Source organism: Terrapene carolina, unplaced genomic scaffold (assembly GCF_002925995.2).
Source record: "Terrapene carolina triunguis isolate 2854851 unplaced genomic scaffold, T_m_triunguis-2.0 Scaffold69, whole genome shotgun sequence".
NCBI classification, from domain to species: domain Eukaryota; kingdom Metazoa; phylum Chordata; order Testudines; family Emydidae; genus Terrapene; species Terrapene triunguis.
In genome coordinates, this window is record NW_020664420.1 from 51617558 (window position 1) to 51631714 (window position 14157).

At 41.5% G+C, this 14157-nt stretch overlaps 1 protein-coding gene across 1 annotated transcript in view; it reads right to left on the reverse strand.

The window, feature by feature from the left end:
- Nucleotides 1-525: 525 nt before the first annotated feature.
- LOC112111473 (uncharacterized protein KIAA0825) overlaps nt 526-14157 on the reverse strand; it is an 80944-nt gene continuing 67312 nt past the window's right edge. Inside the window, exon 11 of the mRNA XM_026649171.1 lies at nt 526-590. Within this exon, the coding sequence (XP_026504956.1) occupies nt 558-590 (33 nt within the window). The 3' untranslated portion in view covers nt 526-557. The remainder of the gene's footprint in view (nt 591-14157) is intronic.

The following is a 14157-nucleotide window of genomic DNA, read 5'->3' on the forward strand; positions in this document are numbered from 1 at the left end:
ACTGATTTACTGGTGACTAATTTTCCTTTGTGGTCTGACCCACCATCCTGTGGAAGATTCCAGATAAACAGCAGACGTAGAATGTAGACCCAAAAGCAGGTGGACTTATTGAAGAGATGGCTTCGAAAAAATTTGGAACTAAATTTGCCTTGGTTATCTATACCCACCTAGTAGAGGGTAATGAAAGTGTGAGACAAGGTCCCACTAGCCCACTTGGAGAGGTGGAAATAAGTCATGTGTGAATTGGCCCTTCATTGGCAGGGATGGAGTCTAACCTATCTGTTTGTAAGTATGAGAATGTTTTACAGACTTGGGAGCACAGAACACTGGTCCCATTAAGGGTTAAAGATTAGAACCCAAAGCCTATCAGACCCACCAGAAGGCTAAAACCTGAACTCAGAGAATTTCAAGCCACTGTTGAATGTGATTTTTTTAAAAAATGTTTTGCAGGGACTAGTTAGTAGGAACGTTCATCCAGATCTTCATTGATACCCACCATTTGGTTCTCCACACAAATGCAAATTCCCTTGGTTCACTTCCAAACTCTGCCACATACCTCACATGTGATCCTGGGAGACTCTCCAAATCTTCTGGGGAATAAAGACATATTGCTCAGCTCAGAGTCTCACCAAAACAAATCCACCCAACATTCTCACTGCAGAAACTCCATGCTAAGAGTGGCGAGGATGTTCTGGCTAGGAAGCTGGTTCAGATATAAGTTCTGTGTCAATGAAATGATCTTATCTCTTCCTTGCAGTATCAGAACCTTATGATCATATTCTCCCTGACAAACTGCCAATGAAAGAGGAAGCCCAAATGTAAGTGTGACAAGGGAGTCTGTTCTTTCTGAGGATGGGCAGCAGGCAGTTGGCAGGCACTGAAAGGGCACTTGAGAGGGAGTTAAGGGGACCACCAATGTCTCTACAATACTCCAGTAATGGAAAACAAATGGACACATTAACAGTACCTTAAGTTGTACCAGGGAACTTTGTTTGTACCAGCAGGGTCTACATGAACCAGGTAGTGTGCAACACATTAGTGTACTTTAGAAATCTCAACCCAGTAGTACATATTGCTGCTCTATGTAGGCAAACCCTACGAGAGGATCACTGTGGCAGTCAGGTGACTGAAAATATTCCAGAGAGCCTTCTGCTGTGGGAGAGTGTGAAGGAGAAAAAAGATATGAAAGAAAACCTGAACAAATCTAACTCAGGGGAGCAGGAAAGGGAGAGAAGAAACCCCAAATTGTTACTAAAAAAAAGAGGGAGCAACTTCAAGCCCTGCATTTTTAATCAGGACATTAAGGTGCCTTTGTATCTTATTGACAACTTATTTGGGCAAAAATTTGATCTCAAAATTTTGCCCTGGATTTGGGAACTAGAAAATCTTAGGCCTTGTCTGCCTCTCTAACTATACTGATATAGTTAAGGTGGCAACACTCCCAATGCCACTAAATGTGGCCTCAGTTACCCCAGTATAAAAATGCTTATACCAGTAGAACTTACTCTGGTTCAGGAAGGAATAAGCTATAAGCTATACTGGACTAAGTCACCTTACACTGGTACAACTGTGTCCACACTAGGCATTTACTGGTATAACAATTTCAATAAAAAAACCAACCCCAACCCAATATCACTAACTGAAGTGGTTACACTGGTAAAACTTTTAAGTGAGGACCAAGCCTGTAAAATGTATGGAACTGTTGTGGTGGTTGGGATAGAACACAGTAGACAAAGAACAGCCCTTGTTATGGACTGAAATAAAGGCACATACAACAGACTGGCTTGATTTCTGCATCTGGGGATCACAGCTCCTGGTGACTGGGGTACTGATGCCTCCCAGGTTGCTACGGTCCTTCAAGACCATACCTACATATTATTGGTGACATATCAGTTTGTACTTTTGTTCACAAAGTTGTGACTTGTAAGCTTTTAAGTCAGAACATTTGTCTGGTCATTCTTATCTATGCCTATTCCAGAGTCACCAACAATGTTCCATATATAGAGCACAAACATCACAAACAATAAGAAAGCGTTAAAAACCAGCATTTTAATGCTGAAATTCTGAAAACCTAGTATGAAAATTTCTTACATAATTGCCATTTTATCGACTATGATAAATTTCACGTTGGTTGTCTTTAAATTTCTTACCTTAAGACTAGCAAGTACATTAAATGCTATTTTTAAAGAATGAAGAGACAATAAAACCATATGAAACAACAAGTGGTGTAATGTTTAAAATAGCTATTTATAAAAGAGGGAGTAATGAAAGAGAAAATTTATTTTTTAAGAGGTGCCACTACTTAACATTTTGAAAGATTTCTTTTGTACTTGAGAAACAATAAGAAAGTCTTTGATTTTCTATGTACCACTTACAGTATATCATACAAATGCTTTAAGTTTTTATCCAAATCTACAGTTAAATTACTCATGTAATTATTTCAGGAGAAATCATACTTTTTATTGTTAATTTCATTAACACGTTCGTGGTAAGAGTTTGGCTGTATTTAAATGCAGTTATCGAAGTCTTCACTACTACAATTAAAGGGATCATTTCCATATTATCCTAGAGGATAGTTTTTTGAGGGGTTTATAATTTCTGAATTAAAGCAATAACAAAAGCAATAACCAAAATATGGGCAAAAATGGCTATCAAGCTTACTTCAAGGTATACTTCTCTGTGATCCCAATGGCAAAATATATTCTTAAAATATATCGCCATTAACATAAAAATAAATCAATTGTATGCTCTTTCTGAAAACGGTGATGTGATGTGACAGCTGTATAGCCCTTAAAATCATTGTCAATAGGACACAGTTGCACTGGGATGACTAATATAAGGGTGCTAGAGCTGGAGTGGAACATAGCCTCACAAACAAGTATATTCACATTTCTGGTTTTGTAAAGTCACAGTAGATAATACTGATGATATGATAGATTGCTAACTATTATAATAACCAGTACATCAGTAAATACAGCACCATTACTTCCCCATCTTGTATGTATAGTTAAATTAGTACAGTGGGGCTAATTCACCATTGTGTTACTCCAATTTTACACCAATATTTCACTATTGATTTAAATTGAGTTATATTGGCAGTGATTGATGATTCAGGCCCAGTAGGTGGGGAATTTGGGAAATAAATTAAACGATTTCTGGATGCTGAAGTTCAAAATTCAAGGGTATGGCGGAAAGAGGGAGATCATACCTTTCTGTGCAAATAAATCCTACTTCATGCAGAAAACAGGGATTGGGGGAGGGAGGCTCAACCCACTGCTGAGGCACTGCCTTTCCTTACCGTGGAGTATAAAGAGACCTTTTTGCTGGCTTGGAAATCCATATGGGGAAGGGCATGAGAATTAGGGAGACTGAGGAAAAAGTGGGTGGTGCGAAGCAGATGCACATCCTCCCCCTTAGACCTCTCTCCCAGAGCCCAATTAAATTTACAGAGAGAAGATAATTCAGCCCAAGGAGGGGTTGCAAAAGGTCAGAGCTACTGGAGAGGCATAAGGCCTAGCCTCCCACTTATCCCAAGAGATCAAACCACACCCCCTTCCCCTGAGCTCCATCTGACAAGTTTTAGGAGTGGGTGAACCAGCCCCATACTTGGTCAAATAAGTAATCTGAGTTTATCAATCTAATCTTAGATCCTGGTCCTCTCAATCTAATTTTATAGCATTCTGTTCACACTGCAGCACTGCAACAAACCTGGAAGTCTCCTCTCCAGAGAAATTCAGTACCAGAACAGCAAAAGTGATGAAGGTTAGAAAAGAGGTATATTTCCCTGGCTATTTACATGCCAGAAAACTCTGCACTTCTCACTCTAATCAGTATTTTCACTCCTATTTTATGCATACTAAAAATTCTACAACTTAAATAAATATAAGGTTAAAAAACATATACAACCAATTATCTGGTTGTTATTGCAATAACTACTGAGTGTATATATGTCCATAGAACTTCTGCTAATTTATTAAAATGTGCACAGAAGGAAAACAATTTTAAATATCCTTTTTGTTTTCTATAACTGCTATTCTTTAGAAATCATGAATGCAACATACTTTCATTATAAATAGCACTACAAGATTGTGTTTTTGAGCTAAAACTGAAAGTAAAAGTTCCAGAATGTTTGTAGATGTGTTTAGTTTGACAGTTTAGTGTGCTGGATGTGACTTTCACAGTCTGTTGGCAGATTGTAGGAAAGCCATCACACCTGTGACTTGTGCATTGATTAATGAGTCTTTCAGCTCATTGCTACCATCTGAAGAAGGGCCGTGGCCTTTCCAAGCTTCACTGGTTTATTCATCTTCAACTGCAGTCCTACCAAGGTATCTTCCATAAAGAAAATCACACCTGGTTAAAGCTAATGAAAACCTCAATATGTCATTTTCTAGACAAGTCAAAAAGCATGTAAAACTAGACAAAAGATGTATTCAAGCAACATGAATGCAGTTTTGTCATAACCTGTCAATCTAGAGACTAACATTAAAAAATCTTTCCTCAATGACATTTTTCATGGTGACGATTCTGAATTCTCTCTTTACTATACAATACAGGACACACAACACAGTTTCCTGCCCTATGCACAGACCAAGTTTGTTGTTTCATCCAGAAAGGAATTTGGCCCAGGCAAATTGGCGTTTTTGAGAACTTGCTGATAATAGTGTGGGTTATGCATGGCAGGTTCAAAGGCCACCCAAATCCCAGTAGATCACAGCACCTGTTGGCACAGTCTACCAACATGGGAATGGCATCCTTCCGTCCCTCAATCCTGCAGCATCTTACTTTCAAGTGTACCATGGTCTTAATCTTGGCCACACTTAACAATAGTGTTAAATTACATTCCTATGTGGAGATGATCATGTAGGCTTTTCATGGTCACTTGCCTCAGTAAGAAAGGTGAAGGATAGTTTTTTGGCTAAAGCACTGGACGGGGAGTCAGAAGATCTAAGTTCTATTCTTGGCTGTGCCACAGACTCTCTCTTCAGCTCTGGAAACAGCTCTGTCTCAAATTCTCTATCTATTAAACTGGGATAATAATACTTCCCTTGCTACCTCACAGGGGTGTTGAAAGTCTTGACTCATTAAAGTCTGAAAAGAGTTTTCAGATCTTTAGGTGAAACATACTATTAGTACAAGGAATTATTATTTATTAGTAGTAGCACATTGCTAAACCCCCTAAAAGCTCAAGAGGCAGAAGGAAGAAACAGTTTGGTGGGCAAGGCTAAACTTCTAACTTGCTGCTATGCCTGCCTCAGCTCTTTCTCCTTTCCCTCACAGAGATAGAATCATAAACCCCACAGTGCAGGTGGGTGGATGAGAAGCGGGTGGTAGTTGGAGCAAGCACTCAGTCAGTACTCTGCCTGCATCAGCACAAGCTCAGAGCTCTAATACATCCAACTATACATCCAAGGAGTAGAGGAAATAGAATTTACATTTTCAGCAACATCAGCAAGAAGGATAAATGTGACCCTTTTCACTACAGAAGCAACATTGAGTAACAGGAAGGTCAGAGTTGAAAGAAAAGAGGATTACTGGTAGAGGAAAGACTGCATCTATTAATAAGGAGATGAGAAAAACCCCCAGGATTGACTTGGAGTCTCCCAGAAATTGGTCCTGCTTTGAGCAGTGGGTTGGACTAGATGACCTCCTAAGGTCCCTTCTAACTCTAATATTCTATGATATCCCAAGTATGCAAAATCCCCATCATAAAAGACTTTTGACATTCCTCTTTCTAACAGAGTTGGAACAATATTAGAAGGTTAAATATAGGAAATCATATTAGCTACAGCCAATCAGGGTCTGATAGCTCCCTCTTTTTCCAATTCTTCTGAGGGGGCAAATTGTTTTACATACCAATGAAGGGTTATGCATCAAATTAGGGGATTAGGAGTTTCTGTTGTTCTCAGGGGAAAACATGCCCTACAATCTACAATTGCTCAGGCATATTGTATCTCAGTGCTGTAATACATGGAGATGGACATTCTCAACCTGCATTTCCAGTTCTTCTTAACAAATTTCCTTTTATACAGGAAGGGACTATCGGGATGCAATTAAGTAGTGACTGCTCCATATGCCAGGTAGATCTTATTTAGTTAAGGGAATTATATATCGTAAACTATGAATCTTGTACAGTGTTGGAGTCTTGAAGACTTGACACAAGCTACTTGATATCAGGGCTCACCCATTCACAGGTGCATGGTGGGATGACACACAACAGTCCAATTACTGGGGCCTAGAGATCCCAAGATGTAGGGATTCAGATAACTACAGGACAAAGCGCTTATTCCATAACTGTTTTGCACATGGTTAATAACGTTCTAGCTATTTGCCTTTATGTTCTCTATGTCTTCTTTGTGGTATTCCAGCAGCAACTGGAATTTTTTTGGGGGGGTAGGGGGGAGGGAGTACTATGTTCGGGGTTATACAGTAGGGCGCATTAGAGGACGACAATGGTCCTTTCTGGCCTTGGAATCTATGAACTCCTTCTCCACTAGTGTTTCTCCTACAAAACCAAACTGTCAGGGAACATGCCACTTTTTTTTCTGTCCTTGTCATCTGTTCTCACTTTTTCAGATCCAAACATCTTCAGAGACATATTACATCTTGATGTGGACAAAAAAATGCATTTACCAGCACAGCTCACCTTGCTGATCCACCTTTCAATTTCAGTACTAAATGAATTTTTCAGCATGTTGATAAATTGGATTTTAAAAGAGCATTTTCTGGATATATAGATGATCGTCAACATAATAAACATTATTAATGTAAACATTTTTCACAAATAGTTCACCATATGGCTACCATTCACAACAGATGCTATCTGTGTATCCACTAGAATATACACAATCTATGCAATTTTCCCCTGTAATAATTCAAAATTCGAAACTAGAAAAACACTGGTTTCATTCTAGTTATGGTGGACTTTAATAAATGGTAAATATTTCATCAGATCACCTAGCTCTTGATTGGGAAACAAATACTGCAACTTTATCCAACATCAGCTATTATAAACAGAACAGCCATGTGGACAGTCCTTACCAAACCCAATCCGAATGTTTTCCCACTGGCCAAACCCCTGAGGCTCCACTGTAGACTAACTCAGATTAGAATGCTCCCCCTGACCCCAGCACAGCAGTACACTATATAGCAGGGGTCGGCAACCTTTCAGAAGTGGTGTGCCGAGTCTTCATTTATTCACTCTAATTCAAGGTTTTGCGTGCCAGTAATACATTTTAACGTTTTTAGAAGGTCTCTTTCTATAAGTCTATAATATATAACTAAACTATTGTACGTAAAGTAAATAAGGTTTTTAAAATGTTTAAGAAGCTTCATTTAAAATTAAATTAAAATGCATAGCCCCTCGGACCGGTGGCCAGGACCCGGGCAGTGTGAGTGCCACTGAAAAACAGCTCACGTGCCACCTTCGGCACGCGTGCCATAGGTTGCCTACCTCTGCTATATAGTATAGGCCCTAGGTACCCATAGGACTGTGTCACTGTGTGATAAGCCCCTGACATGGCTTATTATAGGAATCGGCAACCTTTGGCATGTGGCCTGTCAGGGAAATCCGCTGGCGGGTCGGGCGGTTTGTTTACCTGCAACATCCGCAGGTTCAGCCAATCGTAGCTCCCACTGGCCGCAGTTCGCCGTTCCAGGCCAACGGGATGTCCCGGACCGCCAGTGGATTTCCTTGACGGGCCACGGGCCAAAGGTTGCCAATTCCTGGCTTATTAGGTAACATTCAATCTTGATTGGGCTATGGACATTCTGATGTTCTAATTGGGCCAGAGTTTGTGCAAGTTGGGCAGCAGATACCACTGCAACCCCACTAAATTATTTGCCACGGGATATAATGAGCCCCTTTGACTTACTACATAAACACACACATGCACCTCTGCTCTGTTTTAAAGAAGCCTACCAACCAGTTGAAGATATCCATATAGAGAGGTCTGAACTCACATCTGAGAGGTGGACCTGAGCAAGGTGAAACATCCAATGTTCTCCCGTGACAGCTACCTCCCGTCATGAGTCCTGCTTTTCTCATGATGATATTGTTTTGTTAAGCATGGTCAGGTTGTTGACTCCCCTCCAAATTCATCTGAGTAGCAGGATAGATCATACTAACACGAGACCTTCTGTGGTTGCTGCCTGCTGGCTAGCTACTAGCCAAACAAAATATACTATGAAAAAAGAATTTGGTAAATCAATCACCAGCTGGATATGCTGGGCCTAACATCAAATCAGCATCTTTTTGAAGCAGCTCACTAGCAAAGTAGCCAGTTGAACCGGCCAGAAACTTCCTCCTGCCTTTTATTTTTATAACTGACCATCAAGGCTTTGGCCAACTTTGTCTTATAAAGAATTATATTGTTTATATATTTTTCTACTCTTGTTTATTTTTTCCCTCAGTACTGCTACCTTTTTGACCTGATTAGCCAACATTTGGGGTGTCAGGTTGTTTCCTTTAGGAGGAGAAATTGATGATGGAATCAGGTATTTATTTGAGGTAATCCAGTTTATTTACAAAGAACGTATACAAAGTTCAGTTTCCCTAAACTCAGTAGCAAACAAACACCATGAGACAGTTTCCTTGCTCAATATTTGAAGCCTTTTTTTCCAAACAGCAATCTCTCTCAGGGTCACACTACAAGTACTTCTCTGACAGTCCTTGGCTTTCTGCAGTCTTCTGTGTCTGCTACTGCTCTGTGACCCCCCTCCCACCTCACCCCCGCCCACACACACACACGCAAAAAATATCCAGCTCTATGTTGTTTGGATTCACACTCCTGAAAATTCCTTTTGCCCATACCGCCGTCTCACTGGTCTTGCATATGGCCTGTTTTTTGAGCGATGGCTCACATTGTTTCAGCGATCTTACTCAAAAACAGCTTATCCTGAATGAAGGGCAGCTATTGTGTCCATGAGTTTCAACGAGGTTTCACTCAACCCCCAGCATAACTGTGATTACATCACAAATATGAAAACAGCACAACTGTTCATATTTACAGTAGCATGCAAATTAGCAGTTTTAATTCTCTAAAATAAATACAAATGAGACCTGAAAGTATTTATTTTACCTTGCGTGTGTGTGAGAGCAAGCAGGTGCTAAAATCATTCCCCTTTTATCCAGTACTGGAAGCTTTTTACCCTCCCCTAACAGCCAACTAATTAATGTGCCCACCACTTGCAGGCTCAGGGACAAAACTTGTCCCCATCTCACTCAGTCAGTAACTAGGTTGGGGAGGCATTTCCCTGGTAAATGAGTCCCATAAGCACTTTTTGCTTACTTTTTCTACTGCAGGAGAATCAGCAGAGCATACTTAGTTAACATAGTGTCAAATAGACAGCATTTAAGCTTAAAAAGGGAAATAGAACTAGACATCACTGTGGACAGCTTGATGAAAACATGTATCCTCATTGTACAGCAGCAGCAGATAAGGGAAGAAAGATGTTAGAATGTGTTAAACAAAATGATAGAAAATAATGCTGAAAATACTATAGTGGCTGTTTTATAAATTGATGGTATGGCCTCATTTTAAATAATGTGCTCAGTTTTGTTCATCTCGTCTCAATAAGGATACAACAAAAACTGAATGAATCCAAAGGAGGACAATGAATGGAGACTTCCAAAATAGGAGAGATGAAAAAGATTATGACAATTCAGTTTAAAATGGAGACAAATAGTAGATGACATGACAGAGGTATATAAAATAATGAGTAGTGTAGAGAAGGTAAATCGGGTGCTTCTATTTACACTCATCACACAAGGATAAGGGGATAGCTAATTAAATTACAAGTCAACAGGGGAGTTGTTGTGGCCTCAGAGAGCAGCTGCCATCTGTAAGTCACACCAATCCTTCTCCACTGCCTTTGGCTCATACTGATGACATCAGCTGCCAGGGCAGTATAAGAGCCAGCCTGAGAGCTTAAGTTCCTGTTGTGGGTTGGCATCATACCTTTTGTTTATAGACACACTGAGTAATTTGTATTTGTTTTCAAAATACAAATTGCTTCATTTTAACTGAGGGCAGTTGTAAGCTGTAAGTAGGGGATCTGACATAGTTTGCGTTCTTTGCTATTGTAACATCTTTGTCAATTAATTTTGGTTTAACTGAAAAGTTAATGTTTTGAAAAATAATAGTCTAAGGGTATGTCTACACTACGAAATTAGGTCGATTTTATAGAAGTCGATTTTTAAAAATGGATTTTATACAGTCGATTGCGTATGTCCACACTAAGCGCATTAAGTCGGCGGAGTGCATCCTCACTCCCGTGGCTAGCATCAACTTCTGGAGCGGTGCACTGTGGGTAGCTATCCCACAGTTCCCGCAGTCTCCGCTGCCCATTGGAATTCTGGGTTAAGCTCCCAATGCCTGACGGGGCCAAAACATTGTCGTGGGTGGTTTTGGGTACATGTCGTCAGTCGCCCCTCCCTCCGTGAAAGCAACAGCAGACAATCATTTCACGCCTTTTTTTCCGGGTTACCGTGGCAGACGCCATACCACGGCTAGCACAGAGCCCGCTCAGCTCACCAGCACGCTGCTGTTGTGGGCAAGTCTACTGTGGGGGCTGCTGTGATCCAAGTATCCCTCCCTGTAGGGGGGAGGGATAGCTCAGTGGTTTGAGCATTGGCCTATTAAACGCAGCGTTGTGAGTTCAATCCTTGAGGGGGCCACTTAGGGATCTGGGGCAAAATCAGTACTTGGTCCTGCTAGTGAAGGCAGGGGGCTGGACTTGATGACCTTTCAAGGTCCCTTCCAGTTCTAGGAGATATCCTCTCCTATTTCCATTTAAAAAAAAAAAAAAAAGTAGCCAATGCAATCATTGACATTCTGTTATCAAGGGTAGTAACTCTGGGAAATGTGCGGGCTTTTTTAGATTTTAGATGCATCATATTCCTGTCCTTTGTCGCTGGTGAAGAAGTCTTGCAGCTGTACATTCCAGTCCGGTCAGCGCTGTAACACCCCATAGCACTTCTGTGACACATGTAACAGCTCCAGGTCTCTTGCTCTTTTGCTTTGGCCGAGGTACCTTGCCCTACCCGGACCTCCAAGCATTCGACACAGAAGCACCTGCAGCAGCTGGCATTGCTACACAGCAGCAGCTCCTTGCCTTCGCAGTAGACAGTGCAGTAGGACTGCTAACCGTCCTCGTCAGACATGTAGCTTGGCCGGGGGTTCTGGGAAGGTCTTCCCTGCCCAGCTCCTAGTAACCTCCAGGGCATGGTGTACGGCTCCACCATTTCTGCTGCAACTCTGCTCTCCTGCTCCCCGGCGACGAGCTCAGGGGATCCGTTCTGGTCCTCCTGGGTGCTGCTGGCAGCAGACGGTGCAGTAGGACTGCTAACCGTCCTCATCCACCGCTTCCGCTGCAACTCTGCTCTCCTGCTCGGGGAATCCGTTCATGAAGCCTGGATAGTAGTAAGGAGCAGTTCAACTATAGGCTGAGCAAGTGCAGAATGGTGGTAGAATGTGCCTTTGGAAGCTCGCTGGTGCTGTTGGTCAGACCTCAGCGCAACCAACATTCCCATTGTTATTGCTGCTTGTTGTGTGCTCCATAATATCTGTGAGAGTAAGGGAGGGATGTTTATGGTGGGGTGGGAGGTTGAGGCAAATCGCCTGGCATCCGATTTTGAGCAGCCAGACACCAGGGCGATTAGAAGAGCACAGCAAGATGTGCTGCGCATCAGAGAGGCTTTGAAAACCAGTTTCATGACTGGCCAGGCTTCGGTGTGACAGTTATGTGTGTTTCTCCTTGATACAAACCCACCCCCTTTGTTGATTTTAATTCCCTGTAAGCCAACCAGGCTCCCCACTTCAAAATAAAGTAACTATTGTTTTGAAACCATGCATTCTTTCTTTATTAATTAAAAAAAATGAGATAACGGACAAGATAGCCTGGGTGGGGTGGGGGAGGAGGGAAGGACAAGGCCACATTGCTGATTGTATCCACACTAAAAATCAAACTGCTTGAATGACAGCCTTCTGTTGCTTGGGCCATCCTCTGCAGTGCAGTGGCTGGGTGCCTGGAGCCTCCCCCCCCCCGCCCCGCGTTCTTGGGTGTCTGGGTGAGGAGGCTATGGAACATGGGGAGGAGGAGTGCCCAGTAGACACTGAATAGGGACTAAACTATGTACATAATAGTTTTTTGCCTTTTGTTTCATAATACATTTTATTTATATAACCCTTTTGCTGATTTTTAAAGTGTTACATAAACAGGACAGGTGAAATATTATCATGTAAAGCAACCATAAACACATGAAAAGACCTAGGTTTACAATTTATGATTAAAACTCTACTATCTACACAATATACATAGACATAAAATGTAAAAACTTAAATATCTTAGAAACAGTAGCCAATCAGTTGTTTTAATTGTCATATTTGAATTCAGCACATCAAAATACATAATAAATAGCACATTTTATCTCTGAAGCAGACGACTTCTCAAAAATTGTAGACCAGTGTTATACAGTGGATGAAGCGGGGGTCTGTGCTCTTGTTGGCTTTCCTGCAGCTCCAACAGACACTTCATCATGTCCATTTGCTCCCCCAATAGCCTCAGCATCGCATCCTGCCTCCGCTCTTCGTGCTCACTTAATTCTTTCCTGGCCTCTGCCACTGAATGCATTAAGCTGTGCCCTATCAGTGCGGGAGGACTGCATGAGCTCAGAAAACATGTCATCGGGAGTGCGTTTTTTTTGCCTTCTAATCTGCAATAACCTCAGGGACAGTGACAATAGGGGGAGCGTAGAAACATTCTACGCTCTATGATTCTGGGGGGACTGCATGGTCACCTGTGCTGCTAAGTTCGCCACGCTGACCAAACAGGAAATGAAATTCAAAAGTTCCTGGGGCTTTTCCTGTGTACCTGGCTAGTGCATCAGAGTTCAAAGTGCTGTCCAGAGCAGTCACAATGGAGCACTCTGGGATAGCTCCCGGAGGCCAATACCATCAATTTGCGTCCACACTACCCCAAATTTGACCCAGCAAAGTCGATTTTAGCGCTACTCCCCTCATCGGGGAGGAGTACAGAAGTCAATTTTAAGAGCCCTTTAGGTCGACGGAACAGGGTTGGTTGTGTGGATGCAGTCATTTTTAAATCGACCTAATGCGGCTAAATTCGACCTAACCCTGTCGTGTAGACCAGGCCTAAGTGGAGGAAACTATTATGGAGAAGCAAGGAAGAAGAATAAAAACAGAATGGATAAATATTTCATACCTAAAACAAGGGCAGAATTAAGGCTGAAATATATGAGTAGTCTCCATCCTGAGTCAACCCCTTAGCCAAGATAATGCACAGATATTGTAAAACAAAGATATTTCTCTGAAGTGGGGATATAATACAAGCTTCACATAGTCTGATGCATAAGTAGAGAAACAGGTAAATGTAAAGGTTAGTGATATAACCATGCCAGATGCCTCCAGTAAAGTTCAACATCAAAGGGGGAATATAGGTCCCCAGTTCATGAAAACAGAGAAAATAGAATTTTTTTTCTTACAAGTTCAAGAGAACATAAGATGTAAAATATTCTAGGAAATCATAATCTCCAGATTCTCTGCCTACAAACATGGAGTGCATCTGTGTCTCTTACTATAAAAATTGTGGATATTATTCATAGTCTGATTTTGAACCTAGAGATATATATGGGAAAAGCATCTGAATTCCACTGAAACCATGCCTTCTAGACATATCTGCCTCTAGAGAAGTATCTGACTCTGAGAAAGGAGATTCAAATAATAACCAGTATGGTTTCGACTTCGTGTTTACAGTTTCATGTAAATTCTTGGATCAAAGTGAGGGTCTCTAAATCGGTTCAGCTTCCCCCTTTATATCAAAATCTTGTTATTTGTCTGCTGGGCCTCTTGAACCCAGTCTGAACCAATATACACATTTCTGCCCAACGGGTGGTACTTCTTTGGAGTTGCTTACCTGTCCCAGGATTTGCAATAATTGTCTCCCACTGATTTTAGTTCCTGGAGAAGCTCAGTAATTCTCCCTGATAGAGCGAGCATACTATTCCTAGCTCTCAAATATACATATAACATTTATAGATGCACACGTTTATGAACAATCCCTTTGCCCATAGCATCTGGCACATCTCAATAAAATAATCTTTTCAGGTTTCAGAGCTTTCACATCTGTCACACTACC